The 21,892-nt window shown below is 43.0% G+C and overlaps 1 protein-coding gene across 1 annotated transcript in view; it reads right to left on the reverse strand.

The window, feature by feature from the left end:
- Positions 1-21,892, reverse strand: part of SHPRH (SNF2 histone linker PHD RING helicase) — an 884,400-nt gene that overhangs the window by 660,526 nt on the left and 201,982 nt on the right. Inside the window, exon 6 of the mRNA XM_078648685.1 lies at positions 3,345-3,495. Coding sequence (XP_078504811.1) covers positions 3,345-3,495 — 151 coding nt within the window. The remainder of the gene's footprint in view (positions 1-3,344; positions 3,496-21,892) is intronic.

Here is a 21,892-nt window from a genome sequence, read left to right on the forward strand (position 1 = left end):
AGAGACACTGGTTAAGATAGCGCCTTTGCTCAAAAGTCCTTGGAACTGCAACTGAAACAGCCTTTGATGTTTCTGACTGATTTTGTGATGGCAACGTGGGTTGTTCGTTGGTGTAGTGGAAAACATAGCTGTTTCCTTGCAGGGAGATGGATAAGACACACTTGTCTGAGGTTATTTCTTCCAACTTTTTAAGGAATAACCCGATTGTTCCTCCAAGAGTTGTGTGATGGTCAGTAAGTCACTGCTTGGAGGTGGAGATGCATTTCCAGGCCACCTTTACCATTTCCTCTGCCATTGCCTCTAAAGTATCCTCTGGTGGCTTAACGTTTTGGGTTGTTTATTCTGAGAGGGCTGATGCTGCTGAAAGCCGGAAAGCTGTGGTGTTCCTGCACTTTTTGCAAACTCTTGCGCCTTTTGGTGCTGAAAATGCATTTGCATCTAGAACTCCCCCATGGCTTTGCTGTGGCTATGTCCTTTTAGATTTACTCCATTATAATGTCTACCTGTGGCCCAAACAGGTGCTCAACTACCAAAAAGGATGTTAATGGTGTGCTGTTGGACGTCAGGACACATAGAAACAAGCATGCTTTCTAAGGATAACCCTTGTGTTCATTTCCCTTGAGGCTTTGGTTGTGGCATTCAATGCAAAATGGATATTGACACTGGAAATTACCTTCCCCTCCTCAACCAATTCTTTGCAGCATTTGCGTTAAGGCCCAGGAGATGCTTTAGTAGTTGCTCCACCTCCTCCCAGTTATATCTTTCATACCTTGAAAAGAGGTCTGAATAGTCACCTATGTTCACAGCATTGATGCTCTCACTGCAATGTGTTGTCCTGCAGTATCTACCTTGAGTCTTTGTCTGGATGTGGTGCATCTTCTATTCCTTGGTGAATGCCCTCTTCCTAGCTCTGTGGAGTAGTAGGTTTGTGGTGGCCTTTTGGGTACCACACGACCTGTACTGGTTCTGAGCAATCTGATTGGCTGACCACAATTTGAATAACAAATTGAAGCCACTATTACAGGACTCGTTTCCCGTGTCCTGCGCTTGTTAAGGATAAAAAACATATAAGAGGGCCAGGTATGACACATTGACCCCTGGCACTTGTGTGGGGGTCACAGAGTGACCCCCTTGAGGAGCCCACTTGTTTTTTTTCCAAATTAAAATATTGTGCCGCTGTTGTGTTAAAGATCCAGAACGGCTCTCTTGTGAGCTATCACAGTACTTCTGCAGAGCTGCGGCACAAGCTTCACTGGCATGGTACTGCAGAATCAAACAAGCTTCTTTTAGGGAAATTGTGTGGTCTGGCAGTGCCATTGAGAAGAAGCTTTTGCAGTGGTCCTATGGGGGTACCACAAAAAAACTATAAAATATGTAACCAGGTCAAATGTGGGGATGAAGGGGACTGGTGAACATTGGGTGTTGGGTTTAGGGGCTAGCCAAAGGCAGGCTCTGCAGTTAACCCCCCATTGGACACGGCCAAAAGGTGCATGTAAAAGAGGGTTGGCATGCGCGTGGGGGTTGGGCTTAGGGCCTGAACAAAGCCCCGGCCCTGCTTCCAATCTCCCCGCTGTGCACACTTAAAAGCTGTGCTCAGCAGAGGAGTTGGAAGAATATAATTGATAAACAAATTGCTCAAAATACCAAACGTTAAAGTTACGGTATAGTTAGGAATGATAAGACCATCTTATCTTACGCTATACAAACTTCGGAAATTCCCTGGGAAAAAAACAAAGAATAAAGTGATGTTATAGATGGGTATTGAAATAACACGAAAAGCAATATTTAAAAATGTTAATACAGTTTAAAAACCTAAAAAATATTGGCATTGACCAGTTATAGTTTACTGAGATAACTATAACTTGCGCCCCTGCCACACACTACTTATGACCTCACGTATTATGTAACTCAATACATATTAAATGATATCATTGATGACATCACTAACATCTCCAATTACATCACTGATGACATCATCCAGTACACAGCTATAAACTTTTCATACTGAAATGTATTCAGCAAGGTACATAGAGTCCCATTTTTTCATAACCTCTGTAGTTATAAAAGGCATAACGCGTCACAACAAGCAGAACAAGCAAATTAAAAAGCATATCTCTGAAATCACCACATCAAGTAGATACAATGCTTTTTGTTTACTGGTAAAGAAATGTGCAAGAAATTGAATGGCACTATAGTCACTAATGAGATCAGAAACTTATTAAATCTTGAATAAGGTAACAAAACTAGTGTTTGGTCATTATTTATCTTAAGGGGAAGTGAATGTTAAATAGCTCATCTGACATACAGTTTCAAAAGAACGGCTTCAATGCTATACATAAGCCAATTATATGGCATGCACGACCTAATCCTACTGACAAGCCTCTGAATTACGTACGAGTACAAACACATACTCTTGGAAGAAGAATGGTGTGCACCATTTTAACAAAGCTTGCAATCCTACTGCGGCTTGAACTGTCTATAATTGAATCACTCATAGATTCTATATTCTGCAACAATAGATATTGTCTCAGATTTTTTTACTGAACTTTTGGAAATAAATATCTGCACTGTTTAGAGCTCCAAATATATGTAAATTGTCTATAGAACTACATGACAACTCTAATGTGAGCATATAATATACCGGTAAATAATGTATTGTAATGAGACTTTAGTTCTTCTCGTATATTCTTGGTAACAGGCCTTTGAATTAAGGCACAATTTATTTAAAATGTACTTCTGCAACTCACACTGATGCGCTCAAGTCTTGACCTTGTTTAAATTAAGTACTTCTTGCACTTGAAACTTCAATGGGAGTTAAAGTGTGTCCCATATAACGTTTACCATACTGAATAAGGCTCGTCTCCAATACTACATGGTTTCTACTTGGAGCAGTGGCTTCCATGATGTCATCAGTGATATCATCAATTAAGTCATTGAACATGTAATGAGTGATATAATATGTAAGGTCATAAGCATTGCATGATGGGGCGCAAGTTATGATTACATCAGTAAAGTATAACTGGTAAACTGAAGTGTATTTTGCATTTTAAACATTACAACGCCTAACTATGATGTCCCTTTAACCTTTGCCTTTTTTGATTGAATACATATAAAATTTGCAGAGGTTACCCCACCTCTTTTTTCAGTAGCTAAATGTGTGAGCCCCTCTTAAAGTTGTCTCTATGGGCATTTTCAGCAAGTGTGGCTAGCTCTAGGCTTAAGAGTCACTTCTGTCAATCAAGCCCTACGTTTTCGGACAAAATGAAAGAAAAGAGCAGCATCCGAAAAAGGAAAGTGACAAAATACATTCTAACAAGGTCTAATTTCTGCCATAGTTTCCTTACTTCAGGTAACGTCAATGCATCCTGTTCAACATGTTTCCGGGGGTGGGACAGGATAAGCGCGAGCACCTCTACTGTTTTTCCAAGTCCCATCTCGTCAGCGAGGATTCCTCCAGGCCAATCAGGTCCAGCAATGGGACGTTCGCGGATAATGCTAAAACAAAACCCATAATCACAGACTTAATGAAATAACCCCACAGACTATAAAATGGGTGTTGCTAAAATCTGAGCAGGAAAAGAAAACAGAAGTACTATCAAGCATCCTGGTTCTGTTAGTACATGCTCCTAAAACAGCAGAAGCCAAAGGTAAGACGAGGCCAATCATTACTCCCATTGTGCTTGATCATCAAGTAATTTCAACTATGTGGTGACCAACAATGTGATCTCATTAACAGCTTCATCAGATGTATAAGAGGAGCATGAGGTGTGAGGGAAGGCCAAGGAAGAAGCAGAAGCTATCAATGCACAGAGCACTTTGATAGAAAGAGTGCACAACAGAACAAGCACTGGCAAAGCCAACAAATCTTGCCTCTGGTGCCTACTGGCTTTGCCTATGGTTTTTAGATATGCTGCACGGCATCCTGGATGCCGCATGACTGAAGTAAAATAAAAAAGTGAAAAAAGGCGCCATGACGTGGAAGCTGCATCATTTTGTAGGTGCAAACACTACACTGTCTGGTACGCAAGATCTAAAAAACATTGGACATTAGAGGAAGCCTAAATGAAGGTGTTAAAACAAAGGTTATAAAAAGGAAATGAGAGAAATAGGACTGTGGGGCATATTGTTCTGGAAACAGCCATCAAAAGAGGCATCATAATATCCGAATTATGATGTTGGCTGCTAAGAAGGGTGCAATTAAATGAGACGTATAAGCATGCAATGTGTTTCCCCCTCACTGGTCTTTACATTTGTGCAACGTTGTGAAAAAACAATGAGATCACAAACATATGTCAAAGCCAATAACCACAGCAGGTTGTTTTCTGTAGATTGGTTACCTCCACCAAACTATTAACGCATTTTAAAATAACTAGAAGACTAGACTGTAAAAATAATGTTTTTGCTTCTGGCATGCATCATTCAAGGTATATTTATAGGTTCAAGAATTATAAAGAAAATTGAATAACTCAAAGCTTATAATTGGAAATGTTGCCCATGAACCTGTGTGTGCCAAAGTATACCACCATTACTCTCCTTCCAAGGAAATAGCATTGAAAAACTTCTTAAACAAAATTAGCAGAAATTAGACTTGTTTGTAACAGTGTATTGAGACAAAGTTACAAACGAGATGCCATTTCTAAACAACAGATGCAAGAGAGAAGGGGTAAAACAACAACAGTATTTTTTGGATCCAATAAAGGGCTATATTTTAAATAACAGTCCATTAACTGGGACTAAACATGTAAAATGGTGGAATATGCAAGAATACGTAGGGCAAACAATGTTGGAATTCTGTTAACAGCATTCTTCTGTTACAGAAACTAAATACCAAGACAGTGGACTTGGGCAAAACAGAGCACAGTAGCAAAGGGCAGTCACACAGAATCCAACATAAGCCTACTTTGTAGAAGACACACTAAAATATTATAAATGAACTGCGGATAACCTTTATTGGGGGAAATTAAGACAGCAAGTGAAATTGCATCATGATGGGCTGATCCTATTTACTACTAACATTGCTTATTCTTTACTACACATTCCAAATTACATTTTAAATTTCCCTGCAACGGATTTTTCTCTTAAGTAAATAGCCGGTAGAAAGTGCAATTCATCAACTTGACTATTGCTATGGCACACACCATATGGACATCTCTTCTTATCGTCGAAGATGTCAGAACACTAAGGCCTTGCTGTGATCAAAGACATTAAGTTCAATCGACTTGACATCTTTTAGTTTGGTAAGAAACAGTAACTCCCTGGCACAAAGGTAGTTTCCATGTAACTGTGCTGTCAAAGGAGTATTGCTATACCCTAGCCCAGTCAGAGTCCAAGATAATTATTTTGATGCATGCTTTTTGCAAAAGAAAATAGGTTACTTACCTGATCTATGGTATCTTTCATAGATTCACATGCTTGAATCATCCCTAAGTGGGAGTGCCACTGTAGCTTTTATAAAGCAGTAAATTATATAACCATAGGACAGAATGCAATGAAAAATCACTGCAATAGCATTTCTATACCTTTTGTAAAATTGGCCAAACTTGAACCATAACCTATCAGGTGACCGCACTCTGTAGAATCCTCCCAAGAAAGGCTCACATTTTCAAGCACAAGTGTGAAAAGAGTAAACATTACTAAATTAAGAGACGCCTCTCAGGGAAGGCGTGTGGGTTGCATGTGAATGTATGAAAGTTAACAATACTGGAGAACCACAATTACAGGTAAATAACTCATTTTCTTCTCAAGTATTGGATCTTTCATAGATTCACATGCTTGAATCAGAATAGCAAGCAGATGTTGTTGGTAAGCATTGTAGTAATCTAAGTACTTAGAGGATGGTGGGTAACAGGTTGATAGACATTTGCATTTCACAATGAATTCCCACAATACAATGAGAACAATAATAAATATATAAACACATATATAAATATATATGCATACATATATACACACACACATACACACACATATATATACATATACTATACACTGTAAAGATTATTAAGCAATATGTTATGTAATAATATGCTATGTAATAATACTTAAAAGGAAGAAGGAAAAATCACCTCTATGAATTGAAGCTTACCTTATTGGAAAAGATGGCGTAAAACCGCTTGTCCTACAGCTGCAGTCTGACTACATGAACGTGTGGGTATTTTTCCACGTAGCAGCACAGCAGATCTTTTCCAGCTGGACACTAGCAAACAGGGCAGTAGAGATGGACACTGCTCTTGTGAAATGCACTTTAGGTTTAACCGAGTGTTTTTCCTGCGCTAGCATGGCAGATTTGGATGGTTGCTGCAATCCATCTTGCAATAGTCGCCTTTGTTACAGAAGTACTTTGTTTGGATGGACCAGAACATATTAACAACAGGTCAGTCTTTCAATTTTGTTTAGTTTGTTGCAAGTAAAATGTAAGACTTTGTTTGAGGTCTAGTGTGTGTAGAGATCTCCAAGCTGGCTTTCTTGGATTTGGAAAAAACTTATGGAGTAGAACAGGTTCGTTTAGGTGGAATTGAGATGGAACCCTAGGAATAAATCTTGGATTCGTTCTGAGAAGAAATAGTGCTCAGTAAAGCATAAATAGGGTTATTTTGTTTTAAAGGCTTGGTTTTCGCTAACTCTTCTAGCAGAAGTGAGAGCTAATAGTAAAGAGACTTTCCAAGTGAGAAATTTGAGGTCCGCTTTGTGGATAGGGTCAAACGGTGGCTTCATAAGCTGAGAGACAACCACATTAAGAAGTCATTCCGGAGGAGGAGCCCGAATTGGGGAATAGTTCTGAATAATCCCTTCATGAATTGTTTGTAGAGCAGAGAGATAAGGAGTGCGAAGAGCGTCAGTATCTCGAAATAGCAACCAGGTGAACCTTGGCAGACACATGTACCAGCCCTGATCGAGCAAGAGAGAGAAGGTAGGGCAGAATTTGCTCTGATAATGAAACGAAAGGGTGGATATTGTTCCGTAAACACCATGAACAAAAGTGTTTCCACTTTAATTTATATGCTTTGTCAGTGGATTAAGCTCTTGCTTTGGACATTATCTCCCTGCAGTCCAGAGGGACGTCTAAATCTTGGACTTCAATGTATTCAGGAGTCATGCATGCAATCGAAGAGAGGCAGGCTCCAGATGCAGGATTTGGCCTTTATTCATGGTTAATCGTGTTCTCGTTATGGGAAGGTGAAAAGGCTCTGATTCACAGAGTAGGGGGAGCTCTGTGAACCAATGCAGTAGGGGCCAGCGTGGAGTAATCAGGATCAACTGGCACAGCTCCCTCTTTATTTTCATGAGAAGCATGGGAATGAGAGGGTATGGGTGAAAAGCATAATCATAGATCCCTAACCATCTCATTAAAAATGCATTCCCCCATGACCCTCTCTGCAGATCCCAGCTGGGGAGTAGAGATTTTTTTTAAAATTTGTTTTTATTTGCATTTCCAAACCAAAAGGAAAACAAAAGCATAACGAGCATGTCACATCCGAATTGCCATCACCTCCTACCCTCCCTCCACCCGCCACCCACCTACTCCTGCATACCACTAAACAAAGCCGTGCCTCTGTATTGAAAATCCCACCCTCCATCCCGGTAAGTAGCTGCCCCCAAGTCCTTCCTGTGTACAGTAAAAGAGCCCGTGGAATTCACCCTACCCCTTCAAAGCCCCCCATCCAGGCCATAGAAGCGTCTCCATTTCCCCCACACTCTATGGAACTTCTTCGGGCAACCTCTCGCTTTATTAGTAACTCTTTCAGCCGCCATATATGTGTCCATACCTTTCCTCCATTCTGCAATCTTTGGAGGGTTTGGGGCTCCCCATTCCTTCGCCACATCCCTTTTGGCCACCACTAACGCTAATGTCAAAACAATTCGATCAGCTCGAGTCAGGTCTACCTCGTTCGTTATCCCCAGTAAGACTAGTTTAGGCTCCAGTGGTAGGGTCACTTCGAGTATTTCTCAGAGTTCTCTCATTATTCTAGCCCAGTAACTTTGGAGGACCCCACATTCCCAGATGGTGTGATAGAAGTTGCTCTCGGCATGACCACATCTCAGGCAACTAGGGTCAGCAGCCCACCCCATCCTGTGTAAACGGTGTCTGTCATAATAAACTCTGTGTAAAATTCTGAGTTGAATGAGTCGGAGACGAGATTTTATGGCCACCTCCCTAGGATGCATCAATGCCGTCTCCCAGTCAAGCGTGGCCATCGCCCCTAGGTTCGATTCCCACACACTTTTCAATTTCACTAGTCCGTCCGGCATGTTGTTAAGAAGAGTTTTATAAGTCAGGGAAACTAACTTGGCCTGTACATGCTCCTGCAGTAAGCGGCCCTCTAGCAGAGCATACTCCGGCAGTGGCTCCGAGAGCGCCCCCCTCCGCCTGCCACGCATGACGCAGTTGCGCATACTTAAAAAATTGAGAGTGGTGCAAACCGTACTCTGCCCTCAGGTCCTGGAAGGATTTCAAGGCTCCCCGCCGCTGAAGGTCACCCAACACGGAGATGCCTATATCGTCAAACCGTTGGAAGTCTTTCAGCTTGTTTAATTCCCTCAACCAAGCGCACTGCCAAATTGGGGTTTATGTCGACGGTTTGTGCAGCCAGCCGATCCGTCGTGTCGCCCTATCCCATATCTCTACGGTCACCCTAGTTGCTGGTAATAATGCTGTTTTCCCTTTCCCTCCATATATGTAATGTAGGCATGTACAACGGCCCAGTTTCTCCCTTTCCAGTCTATACGTGGGGTGATCTGCCGGGGCATGTATCCAGTCATTAATCGGGGCGAGATGTTCCGCCCAATAATATGCCTCAATGTTGGGGACAGAAATCCCTCCATTGTATTGGTTTCTCTGTAGTGTCTCCATCGCTATCCTAGGCTGTTTCCCTAGCCAAAGCAATTCTCTAAGTCCCTCGTTTATCTTATAAACCAACGCGGAAGAGGGAAGTATTCGTTTTGCAGTGCATACAAGAACCGCGGAAGGTTGATCATTTTATACATTGCCGCCCGTCCTAACATTGTGAGTGGGAGGGTCTTCCATCTGCTCGCATCCTCTTTAAAATTCAGAAGAACTCGTATGTTTTTTGCTTACGAGACGGAACTATTAGTCGTTATGTAAATTCCTAAATATACAAACCCTTCAGTCGTCACCCGTAATGCCTCAGGTAATGCCGGCCCTAAGCTTCCCTCCCCATGTCAGGAATGGCTTCCTGTTTGGTCATTCACGATTAGTTTCCCCCCGCTCCAAGTGTTTAGGTTTGTCTAAGACCCCTTACACTGCTTTTGGTTGGTGTGGTTTGGTCTCCAAGTATCGTTGGAGTCAAATCAGGCATATCCCTGTTGCCACTGTTTGCGCTTGTGGTTAGCGCTCTAGTGGTTTCAGAGATTGCAAGCGCAGCTGCTTATGAAGCGCGAGCGTCTTTTGAACGTCGCACTTCAACCGTCCATTAGCGGGAGGCGGATGCGTATTCGCGCTCTCCCGTTTAGTTTGGCCTGAGTTATCTACTCGGTATTCCCAGGCATTAGTTTTCCTCTTACTCTCAGTTCCGTTTGGCGGCATTCCAGAGAGCTGAATCTTTGCTCGCCACTCGGAATTTCGGAACTGGCGTATTTGCGCTGGTTGTTGCCTCAGCGAATCCAAGACTTCCTGTCAGAGAACTCCTCCTGTGAGCCCAGCAGTGGTGTCAGCAGTTTTCGTCTAAACTCACCTTCCAGGCACGAATGTGGTGAGACCGTTCTTATTTGAAAATCGAAGTCTTTTGAGAATGATACTTCTTCACTGAGTTTAAAGACAATTTCCTTTGAGATTCGTTTAATGTTGTTAGGTAATTCTGCCTAGACTTGAACTTATAATTTTGAGCCTTCTACGTTATGGTTATTACGCTCATGAAGCAATGAGCAGACTGGAAAAGACATTGTCGTTATGAATACAAAGAGATTCCTTTGCCTGAGTAAAAGTATCTAATGTTAATCAAGAGCGCCCTCTGCTGACCTGTTTTTGGCGCTTCTTCTGGAACAGTACTATTCGATTTGGTGTATTGGAATAGTGTGGAATTCAGTTACCAGTGAAGTCACCTGCAGAGCAGTCTCTACAAGTAGATGAAAATATATATATATATTCTTGTGTACCAACTCTATCTTCAATCACTTCACCTAATTGGTTCCACAAGTTCAGATGTTATTTGCATGAAAGTTACATATAGAGATTTACAAGAGAGAGGAAAAATCCCACACTAAGTCAGGTGAGATAAGGGTGACAGAGAATTCAGATTTACTGTTGAATTGTGTAGGAACTTAGTAATGTTTTGTTAAATTTTATAGGAAGAACATTGTCTCTCCTGAACAGTCGAGGTGAAGAACCTTGTGTGGGCAGTCTCTCTGTTTTTTCTCTTCCACTTCCCCTTTCCCCCGTGCCACTGAGGCAAGAGAAATCTGGCGCAGTGGTGTGAGGGAGTTGGGAGCTAGCATCACCTTCGGCCTGGCACTCCCGCGGATTTCAGGAATTTCAGGTACCAATCTGACAGATTGAAGTGCCAATAGTTGCTTTCCGCTTGGGTGTCATGGCAGAAGGTTTTGACGTTAAGGCCCTGGGGTCTATTCTGGAAGGCTTACAGAAGCAGTTGATTGAGACCAGAGAAGAAGTTAGAAAATCCAATCAAGAAACTAGTTTTCTTCGACAACGATTATATGAACTCACAGTAAGCCCTAGACCTGATTTTGGGGGTCAGAAATCTCCAACCTTTAATCCATCTCCATCTTCCTCTGAGCTTACTACTCAGGTGGTGCATGCCATGTCCCCAACTATTCCGTTAGCCCCACCAGAAAGGTTTATGGGAGACCCAAATAAGGCACAGGTATTTGTCACACAGTGTTCGCTGCACTATCTTTGCAAACCAATAATATTTAAAGAGGACCAGTCAAAGGTGGCTTTCATGCTGTCGTACCTGAGTGGGGATGCCGCGGCTTGGTCTTTGCCATTTGTGTCTACCAATGATCCGATGTTATACAACTTCGAAGAATTCAAGACAGAATTTTTGCGGATTTTTGATCGGAGAGCGATCTCGCAAACCACAGACAATGAGCTTCTTGATCTGAAACAGGGGAATCGTGAACTAGTGGCATATTTAGCACAGTTCAACAAACTTATAGTGGAAACTAAGTGGCCAACGGAAAAAAGAGCAGCGATTTTCTACCGAGGTCTAAGAGATGAACTAACAGATGGTCTAGCTCAGATTCCTAAAAGACCCACTGATGTTTCCGAGTTGATAGACCTGGTTCTTCAAATCGATCAGAGACAATCCGAGAGGCGTTCAGAGCGGCGAAAGGAAAATCGACCTATTCCTCCCAGGTTTGACCGAATTCGTTCTGAAGGAATAAAACCTAAGGATGAAGCAGTCGTAGAAGAACCGATGCAAATTGGAACTGTGCGTGGTCCCTTGAGCAAGGAAGAGCGAGAAAAGAGAAGAGTCGGAAAATTATGTATGTATTGTGGAGGTTCAGGCCATTTCGTTAAGGAGTGTTCCCGAAGACCTAAGACATCGTCATGGGTAAAAGAGAAGCTCCACCAGTAGACGGAGTTGCTCTGGTGCATGCCGAATCTAAGTCAACTCCTTTTGAACAATCCCTGTCCAATACTATGCAGCTCTCAGCTCCGCATCTCATTCTTTCCTGCCAAATTCATTTTGGAAGAGATCAATGTGCATCGGTAGCAATCATGATTGACTCTGGAGCTACCGGAAATTTTTGCGACATTTTATTTGCAAAAAGTCTGGGTATAAATTTTGTAAGAAAGATCAAGCCAGAGCCAGTGCGGGCAGTTGATGGTACTCCACTGTCATCCGGTCCGATCACATTTGATACAGAAGTAATTTCGGTTTCCGGGCCTGGAAAACACTGCAGTTTCATTTGTTTCAGTTTAATTGACGCCCCTCAATTTCAGTTAATTTTGGGCTTGCCCTGGTTAACAGAACACAATCCTAAAATAGATTGGGCAAAGAGAACTGTAGATTTGAACTCGGAATATTGCTTAGAACATTGTTTTCATCCTCGTCCTCAAAAGAAGGAAGTTAGTGAATCTTATTGTTTGGCTAACCAACCACAGATGATTTGTTTGGTGGAACTTCCAGAAATCCCAGTGCAGTATCAAGATTTGAAAGCTGTTTTTGACGAACAAGAGGTGCAAAAGCTTCCTCCTCATCGGGAGTATGACTGTACTATTGAATTGGAACCTGGAGCCTCACTGCCTTGCAGTCGCATTTATGCTCTTCCTGAATCTGAAAATTTGCATTTGAAAGAATACCTAGACAAGAATTTGGCAAATGGATTCATCAGACCTTCCCAGTCTCCAGTTTCCTCCCCTCTTTTTTTTATTCCCAAGAAGGACAAGAGCTTGAGGACTTGCATAGACTATAGGGCCTTGAACTTGGTGACTAGGAAAAATCGGTACCCGTTGCCACTCATTTCGGAGCTTTTGGACCAGGTGAAGGAAGCCCATGTCTACACAAAATTAGATTTAAGGGGGGCTTACCACCTGGTCCGGATGGCAGAGGGGGATGAGTGGAAAACGGCGTTTCGCACCCGATTTGGGCTTTTTGAGTACCAGGTGATGCCCTTTGGGTTGTGCAATGCTCCTGCGGCTTTTCAGCATTTCGTAAATGATATCCTTCGAGAGTTTCTGGACCGATTTGCAGTTGTCTATATAGACGATATTCTTATTTTTTCCAAGAACATTGAGGAGCATGTTTTACATGTTCGAGCCATTTTGGAATGTCTGTTGAAAAATCAACTTTACGTAAAATTGGAAAAATGTGTGTTTCACACAACCCAGGTGGAATTTTTGGGATTCATTCTTTCCCCAGATGGAGTATCCATGGACGACTCTAAGCTTAAAGCAATCCGTGAGTGGCCCGCTCAAAGTACAGTGAAGGAAATCCAAAGTTTTTTGGGATTCGCCAACTTTTATCGGCGTTTCATCCAGAAATTCTCTGAGAAGGTGAGCCCAATTACCCGTTTGCTTCGAAAAAATGAAAAGTTTGTGTGGGGACCGGAGGCTGAGAAGGCCTTTCAATTTCTCAAGGATTCTTTCGTCACTGCTCCAATTTTGCAACACCCAGATCCTTTGGAACCGTTTTTTGTGGAGGCTGATGCTTCCAATTTGGCTATTGGAGGAGTGTTGTCTCAACGTAATAAGAAAACTGGGCAGCTTCATCCAGTTGCTTATTATTCTCGGAAACTGTCCCCCGCAGAGCTCAATTATGCCATTGCAGACAAAGAATTGTTGGCAGTCAGGAATGCCTTCCTGGAGTGGCGACATTATTTACTAGGGGCCCGACATGTGGTCACTGTGTTTACAGACCATAGAAATCTGCAATTCCTTAAATCTGCTCGGACCCTGATGCCGCGACAATTACGTTGGTCGCTGTTCTTTGCTGATTTTGACTTTGTACTCACTTACAAACCTGGAGTGATAAATGGGAAAGCTGACGCTCTTTCTCGTTTAAATGCGGGAGAAAATCCAGAAGCAAGACAAGAAGAATATCTGATTCCAAAGGAGAAGATAGTAGCTGTCTCTGTAATAGATGAGTTGGAAGAAAAGATTGAATTAGAATTTCAGAAAGAAGACTATTTGAATTGGGAATCTGAAGGTCCAAATCGTTCTGTGAAAGATGGGAAACCGTTTTTTCAAGACAAAAGATTCGTTCCTGGAGAAAAGCTTCAAGTTGAAACCATTCAAATGTTCCATGATCAGCCGTTGGCTGGACACAAGGGAGTGGTAAAGACCTTGGAGTTGGTGAAGCGGAATTTTCTTTGGCCTGGCATGGAAGCTCAGGTTCGACAGTATGTTGCCACTTGCGAACTGTGTTTAAAAGGGAAAAGTCTTAGACAATCTCCACAGGGGCTCCTTATGCCGTTACCAGTACCTCCTTACCCTTGGCACACTGTGTCGATGGATTTCATTGTTGAGTTACCATCCAGTCAGTGGAAGTCAGTCATTTGGGTGGTGGTTGATCAGTTTTCCAAGATGAGTCATTTTGTTCCTCTAAAAAATCTTCCTAATGCTACAGAATTAGCCTTTTTGTTTGTGCAACATGTAGTCAAACTGCATGGAATTCCGAAGGTGGTCATTTCGGATAGAGGCCCCCAATTTGTGTCCAGATTTTGGCGTTATTTCCTAAAAGGGTTGGGAGTTGACTCTCGTCTGTCCACCGGTTATCATCCAGAAACCGACGGACAGACGGAGAGAGTTAATCAGGATCTTGAGCAGTACCTTCGTTTGTATCTTATGGAACAGGAGGGAGATTGGCCTTCATTGCTTAGCACAGCGGAATTTGCATACAATAACTCTGTACACTCTGCCACAGGATTTTCCCCTTTCTTTTTGAATTCTGGAAGGCATCCCAACATGATAGTGGGTAGAGTTGTAATGGATGTTCCAGCAGCCGAGGAGGTCATTCAGAAGTTGCAACAGGCCTATCAAGTTGCTTCTTCTAATTTGGAAAAGGCTAAGGCAGCTTTTAAGAGGCAAGCAGATAAGGGTCGAAAAGAGAGTCCAGTTTTTGAACCTGGGGATCAAGTTTGGGTTTCCACGTGTCATATGCGTTTGCGTGGAAATCGAAAGTTTCAACCCAGGTTTGTGGGACCGTACCCTGTAATCAAAATGATAAATCCAGTGAGTGTGAGATTACAGTTACAAAAACTTTAAAGATTCACCCCACCTTCCATGTATCGTTGATCAGGAAACATCCCCCTAATCTACGTAAGATACTTCCACCTGCTCCTTTGCTTGTAGATTCAGTTGAGGAATTTGAAGTTCAAAGAATTCTTGATTCCAAAATCAGGAAAGGTCAAGTTTTCTACCTGGTCGACTGGAAGGGTTATGGTCCTGAAGAGCGATCTTGGGAGCCTAGCCTCAATGTCCATGCTCCAAGATTGGTGAGAGAGTTTCATCAGACTTATCCACAGAAACCTAGGGAGGGGGTTTTGGTGGGGGGTACTGTCAGGAATGGCTTCCTGTTTGGTCATTCACGATTAGTTTCCCCCCGCTCCAAGTGTTTAGGTTTGTCTAAGACCCCTTACACTGCTTTTGGTTGGTGTGCATTGGTCTCTAAGTATCGTTGGAGTCAAATCAGGCATATCCCTGTTGCCACTGTTTGCGCTTGTGGTTAGCGCTCTAGTGGTTTCAGAGATTGCAAGCGCAGCTGCTTATGAAGCGCGAGCGTCTTTTGAACGTCGCACTTCAACCGTCCATTAGCGGGAGGCGGATGCGTATTCGCGCTCTCCCGTTTAGTTCGGCCTGAGTTATCTACTCGGTATTCCCAGGCATTAGTTTTCCTCTTACTCTCAGTTCCGTTTGGCGGCATTCCAGAGAGCTGAATCTTTGCTCGCCACTCGGAATTTCGGAACTGGCGTATTTGCGCTGGTTGTTGCCTCAGCGAATCCAAGACTTCCTGTCAGAGAACTCCTCCTGTGAGCCCAGCAGTGGTGTCAGCAGTTTTCGTCTAAACTCACCTTCCAGGCACGAATGTGGTGAGACCGTTCTTATTTGAAAATCGAAGTCTTTTGAGAATGATACTTCTTCACTGAGTTTAAAGACAATTTCCTTTGAGATTCGTTTAATGTTGTTAGGTAATTCTGCCTAGACTTGAACTTATAATTTTGAGCCTTCTACGTTATGGTTATTACGCTCATGAAGCAATGAGCAGACTGGAAAAGACATTGTCGTTATGAATACAAAGAGATTCCTTTGCCTGAGTAGAAGTATCTAATGTTAATCAAGAGCGCCCTCTGCTGACCTGTTTTTGGCGCTTCTTCTGGAACAGTACTATTCGATTTGGTGTATTGGAATAGTGTGGAATTCAGTTACCAGTGAAGTCACCTGCAGAGCAGTCTCTACAAGTAGATGAAAATATATATATATATTCTTGTGTACCAGCTCTATCTTCAATCACTTCACCTAATTGGTTCCACAAGTTCAGATGTTATTTGCATGAAAGTTACATATAGAGATTTACAAGAGAGAGGCAAAATCCCACACTAAGTCAGGTGAGATAAGGGTGACAGAGAATTCAGATTTACTGTTGAATTGTGTAGGAACTTAGTAATGTTTTGTTAAATTTTATAGGAAGAACATTGTCTCTCCTGAACAGTCGAGGTGAAGAACCTTGTGTGGGCAGTCTCTCTGTTTTTTCTCTTCCACTTCCCCTTTCCCCCGTGCCACTGAGGCAAGAGAAATCTGGTGCAGTGGTGTGAGGGAGTTGGGAGCTAGCATCACCTTCGGCCTGGCACTCCCGCGGATTTCAGGAATTTCAGGTACCAATCTGACAGATTGAAGTGCCAATAGTTGCTTTCCGCTTGGGTGTCATGGCAGAAGGTTTTGACGTTAAGGCCCTGGGGTCTATTCTGGAAGGCTTACAGAAGCAGTTGATTGAGACCAGAGAAGAAGTTAGAAAATCCAATCAAGAAACTAGTTTTCTTCGACAACGATTAAATGAACTCACAGTAAGCCCTAGACCTGATTTTGGGGGTCAGAAATCTCCAACCTTTAATCCATCTCCATCTTCCTCTGAGCTTACTACTCAGGTGGTGCATGCCATGTCCCCAACTATTCCGTTAGCCCCACCAGAAAGGTTTATGGGAGACCCAAATAAGGCACAGGTATTTGTCACACAGTGTTCGATGCACTATCTTTGCAAACCAATATTATTTAAAGAGGACCAGTCAAAGGTGGCTTTCATGCTGTCGTACCTGAGTGGGGATGCCGCGGCTTGGTCTTTGCCATTTGTGTCTACCAATGATCCGATGTTATACAACTTCGAAGAATTCAAGACAGAATTTTTGCGGATTTTTGATCGGAGAGCGATCTCGCAAACCACAGACAATGAGCTTCTTGATCTGAAACAGGGGAATCGTGAACTAGTGGCATATTTAGCACAGTTCAACAAACTTATAGTGGAAACTAAGTGGCCAACGGAAAAAAGAGCAGCGATTTTCTACCGAGGTCTAAGAGATGAACTAACAGATCGTCTAGCTCAGATTCCTAAAAGACCCACTGATGTTTCCGAGTTGATAGACCTGGTTCTTCAAATCGATCAGAGACAATCCGAGAGGCGTTCAGAGCGGCGAAAGGAAAATCGACCTATTCCTCCCAGGTTTGACCGAATTCGTTCTGAAGGAATAAAACCTAAGGATGAAGCAGTCGTAGAAGAACCGATGCAAATTGGAACTGTGTGTGGTCCCTTGAGCAAGGAAGAGCGAGAAAAGAGAAGAGTCGGAAAATTATGTATGTATTGTGGAGGTTCAGGCCATTTCGTTAAGGAGTGTTCCCGAAGACCTAAGACATCGTCATGGGTAAAAGAGAAGCTCCACCAGTAGACGGAGTTGCTCTGGTGGATGCCGAATCCAAGTCAACTCCTTTTGAACAATCCCTGTCCAATACTATGCAGCTCTCAGCTCCGCATCTCATTCTTTCCTGCCAAATTCATTTTGGAAGAGATCAATGTGCATCGGTAGCAATCATGATTGACTCTGGAGCTACCGGAAATTTTTGCGACATTTTATTTGCAAAAAGTCTGGGTATAAATTTTGTAAGAAAGATCAAGCCAGAGCCAGTGCGGGCAGTTGATGGTACTCCACTGTCATCCGGTCCGATCACATTTGATACAGAAGTAATTTCGGTTTCCGGGCCTGGAAAACACTGCAGTTTCATTTGTTTCAGTTTAATTGACGCCCCTCAATTTCAGTTAATTTTGGGCTTGCCCTGGTTAACAGAACACAATCCTAAAATAGATTGGGCAAAGAGAACTGTAGATTTGAACTCGGAATATTGCTTAGAACATTGTTTTCATCCTCGTCCTCAAAAGAAGGAAGTTAGTGAATCTTATTGTTTGGCTAACCAACCACAGATGATTTGTTTGGTGGAACTTCCAGAAATCCCAGTGCAGTATCAAGATTTGAAAGCTGTTTTTGACGAACAAGAGGCGCAAAAGCTTCCTCCTCATCGGGAGTATGACTGTACTATTGAATTGGAACCTGGAGCCTCACTGCCTTGCAGTCGCATTTATGCTCTTCCTGAATCTGAAAATTTGCATTTGAAAGAATACCTAGACAAGAATTTGGCAAATGGATTCATCAGACCTTCCCAGTCTCCAGTTTCCTCCCCTCTTTTTTTTATTCCCAAGAAGGACAAGAGCTTGAGGACTTGCATAGACTATAGGGCCTTGAACTTGGTGACTAGGAAAAATCGGTACCCGTTGCCACTCATTTCGGAGCTTTTGGACCAGGTGAAGGAAGCCCATGTCTACACAAAATTAGATTTAAGGGGGGCTTACCACCTGGTCCGGATGGCAGAGGGGGATGAGTGGAAAACGGCGTTTCGCACCCGATTTGGGCTTTTTGAGTACCAGGTGATGCCCTTTGGGTTGTGCAATGCTCCTGCGGCTTTTCAGCATTTCGTAAATGATATCCTTCGAGAGTTTCTGGACCGATTTGCAGTTGTCTATATAGACGATATTCTTATTTTTTCCAAGAACATTGAGGAGCATGTTTTACATGTTCGAGCCATTTTGGAATGTCTGTTGAAAAATCAACTTTACGTAAAATTGGAAAAATGTGTGTTTCACACAACCCAGGTGGAATTTTTGGGATTCATTCTTTCCCCAGATGGAGTATCCATGGACGACTCTAAGCTTAAAGCAATCCGTGAGTGGCCCGCTCAAAGTACAGTGAAGGAAATCCAAAGTTTTTTGGGATTCGCCAACTTTTATCGGCGTTTCATCCAGAAATTCTCTGAGAAGGTGAGCCCAATTACCCGTTTGCTTCGAAAACATGAAAAGTTTGTGTGGGGACCGGAGGCTGAGAAGGCCTTTCAATTTCTCAAGGATTCTTTCGTCACTGCTCCAATTTTGCAACACCCAGATCCTTTGGAACCGTTTTTTGTGGAGGCTGATGCTTCCAATTTGGCTATTGGAGGAGTGTTGTCTCAACGTAATAAGAAAACTGGGCAGCTTCATCCAGTTGCTTATTATTCTCGGAAACTGTCCCCCGCAGAGCTCAATTATGCCATTGCAGACAAAGAATTGTTGGCAGTCAGGAATGCCTTCCTGGAGTGGCGACATTATTTACTAGGGGCCCGACATGTGGTCACTGTGTTTACAGACCATAGAAATCTGCAATTCCTTAAATCTGCTCGGACCCTGATGCCGCGACAATTACGTTGGTCGCTGTTCTTTGCTGATTTTGACTTTGTACTCACTTACAAACCTGGAGTGATAAATGGGAAAGCTGACGCTCTTTCTCGTTTAAATGCGGGAGAAAATCCAGAAGCAAGACAAGAAGAATATCTGATTCCAAAGGAGAAGATAGTAGCTGTCTCTGTAATAGATGAGTTGGAAGAAAAGATTGAATTAGAATTTCAGAAAGAAGACTATTTGAATTGGGAATCTGAAGGTCCAAATCGTTCTGTGAAAGATGGGAAACCGTTTTTTCAAGACAAAAGATTCGTTCCTGGAGAAAAGCTTCAAGTTGAAACCATTCAAATGTTCCATGATCAGCCGTTGGCTGGACACAAGGGAGTGGTAAAGACCTTGGAGTTGGTGAAGGGGAATTTTCTTTGGCCTGGCATGGAAGCTCAGGTTCGACAGTATGTTGCCACTTGCGAACTGTGTTTAAAAGGGAAAAGTCTTAGACAATCTCCACAGGGGCTCCTTATGCCGTTACCAGTACCTCCTTACCCTTGGCACACTGTGTCGATGGATTTCATTGTTGAGTTACCATCCAGTCAGTGGAAGTCAGTCATTTGGGTGGTGGTTGATCAGTTTTCCAAGATGAGTCATTTTGTTCCTCTAAAAAATCTTCCTAATGCTACAGAATTAGCCTTTTTGTTTGTGCAACATGTAGTCAAACTGCATGGAATTCCGAAGGTGGTCATTTCGGATAGAGGCCCCCAATTTGTGTCCAGATTTTGGCGTTATTTCCTAAAAGGGTTGGGAGTTGACTCTCGTCTGTCCACCGGTTATCATCCAGAAACCGACGGACAGACGGAGAGAGTTAATCAGGATCTTGAGCAGTACCTTCGTTTGTATCTTATGGAACAGGAGGGAGATTGGCCTTCATTGCTTAGCACAGCGGAATTTGCATACAATAACTCTGTACACTCTGCCACAGGATTTTCCCCTTTCTTTTTGAATTCTGGAAGGCATCCCAACATGATAGTGGGTAGAGTTGTAATGGATGTTCCAGCAGCCGAGGAGGTCATTCAGAAGTTGCAACAGGCCTATCAAGTTGCTTCTTCTAATTTGGAAAAGGCTAAGGCAGCTTTTAAGAGGCAAGCAGATAAGGGTCGAAAAGAGAGTCCAGTTTTTGAACCTGGGGATCAAGTTTGGGTTTCCACGTGTCATATGCGTTTGCGTGGAAATCGAAAGTTTCAACCCAGGTTTGTGGGACCGTACCCTGTAATCAAAATGATAAATCCAGTGAGTGTGAGATTACAGTTACCAAAAACTTTAAAGATTCACCCCACCTTCCATGTATCGTTGATCAGGAAACATCCCCCTAATCTACGTAAGATACTTCCACCTGCTCCTTTGCTTGTAGATTCAGTTGAGGAATTTGAAGTTCAAAGAATTCTTGATTCCAAAATCAGGAAAGGTCAAGTTTTCTACCTGGTCGACTGGAAGGGTTATGGTCCTGAAGAGCGATCTTGGGAGCCTAGCCTCAATGTCCATGCTCCAAGATTGGTGAGAGAGTTTCATCAGACTTATCCACAGAAACCTAGGGAGGGGGTTTTGGTGGGGGGTACTGTCACGAATGGCTTCCTGTTTGGTCATTCACGATTAGTTTCCCCCCGCTCCAAGTGTTTAGGTTTGTCTAAGACCCCTTACACTGCTTTTGGTTGGTGTGCATTGGTCTCTAAGTATCGTTGGAGTCAAATCAGGCATATCCCTGTTGCCACTGTTTGCGCTTGTGGTTAGCGCTCTAGTGGTTTCAGAGATTGCAAGCGCAGCTGCTTATGAAGCGCGAGCGTCTTTTGAACATCGCACTTCAACCGTCCATTAGCGGGAGGCGGATGCGTATTCGCGCTCTCCCGTTTAGTTTGGCCTGAGTTATCTACTCGGTATTCCCAGGCATTAGTTTTCCTCTTACTCTCAGTTCCGTTTGGCGGCATTCCAGAGAGCTGAATCTTTGCTCGCCACTCGGAATTTCGGAACTGGCGTATTTGCGCTGGTTGTTGCCTCAGCGAATCCAAGACTTCCTGTCAGAGAACTCCTCCTGTGAGCCCAGCAATGGTGTCAGCAGTTTTCGTCTAAACTCACCTTCCAGGCACGAATGTGGTGAGACCGTTCTTATTTGAAAATCGAAGTCTTTTGAGAATGATACTTCTTCACTGAGTTTAAAGACAATTTCCTTTGAGATTCGTTTAATGTTGTTAGGTAATTCTGCCTAGACTTGAACTTATAATTTTGAGCCTTCTACGTTATGGTTATTACGCTCATGAAGCAATGAGCAGACTGGAAAAGACATTGTCGTTATGAATACAAAGAGATTCCTTTGCCTGAGTAGAAGTATCTAATGTTAATCAAGAGCGCCCTCTGCTGACCTGTTTTTGGCGCTTCTTCTGGAACAGTACTATTCGATTTGGTGTATTGGAATAGTGTGGAATTCAGATTTACTGTTGAATTGTGTAGGAACTTAGTAATGTTTTGTTAAATTTTATAGGAAGAACATTGTCTCTTCTGAACAGTCGAGGTGAAGAACCTTGTGTGGGCAGTCTCTCTGTTTTTTCTCTTCCACTTCCCCTTTCCCCCGTGCCACTGAGGCAAGAGAAATCTGGCGCAGTGGTGTGAGGGAGTTGGGAGCTAGCATCACCTTCGGCCTGGCACTCCCGCGGATTTGAGGAATTTCAGGTACCAAT

This window comes from Lissotriton helveticus, chromosome 6, assembly GCF_964261635.1.
Source record: "Lissotriton helveticus chromosome 6, aLisHel1.1, whole genome shotgun sequence".
NCBI classification, from domain to species: domain Eukaryota; kingdom Metazoa; phylum Chordata; class Amphibia; order Caudata; family Salamandridae; genus Lissotriton; species Lissotriton helveticus.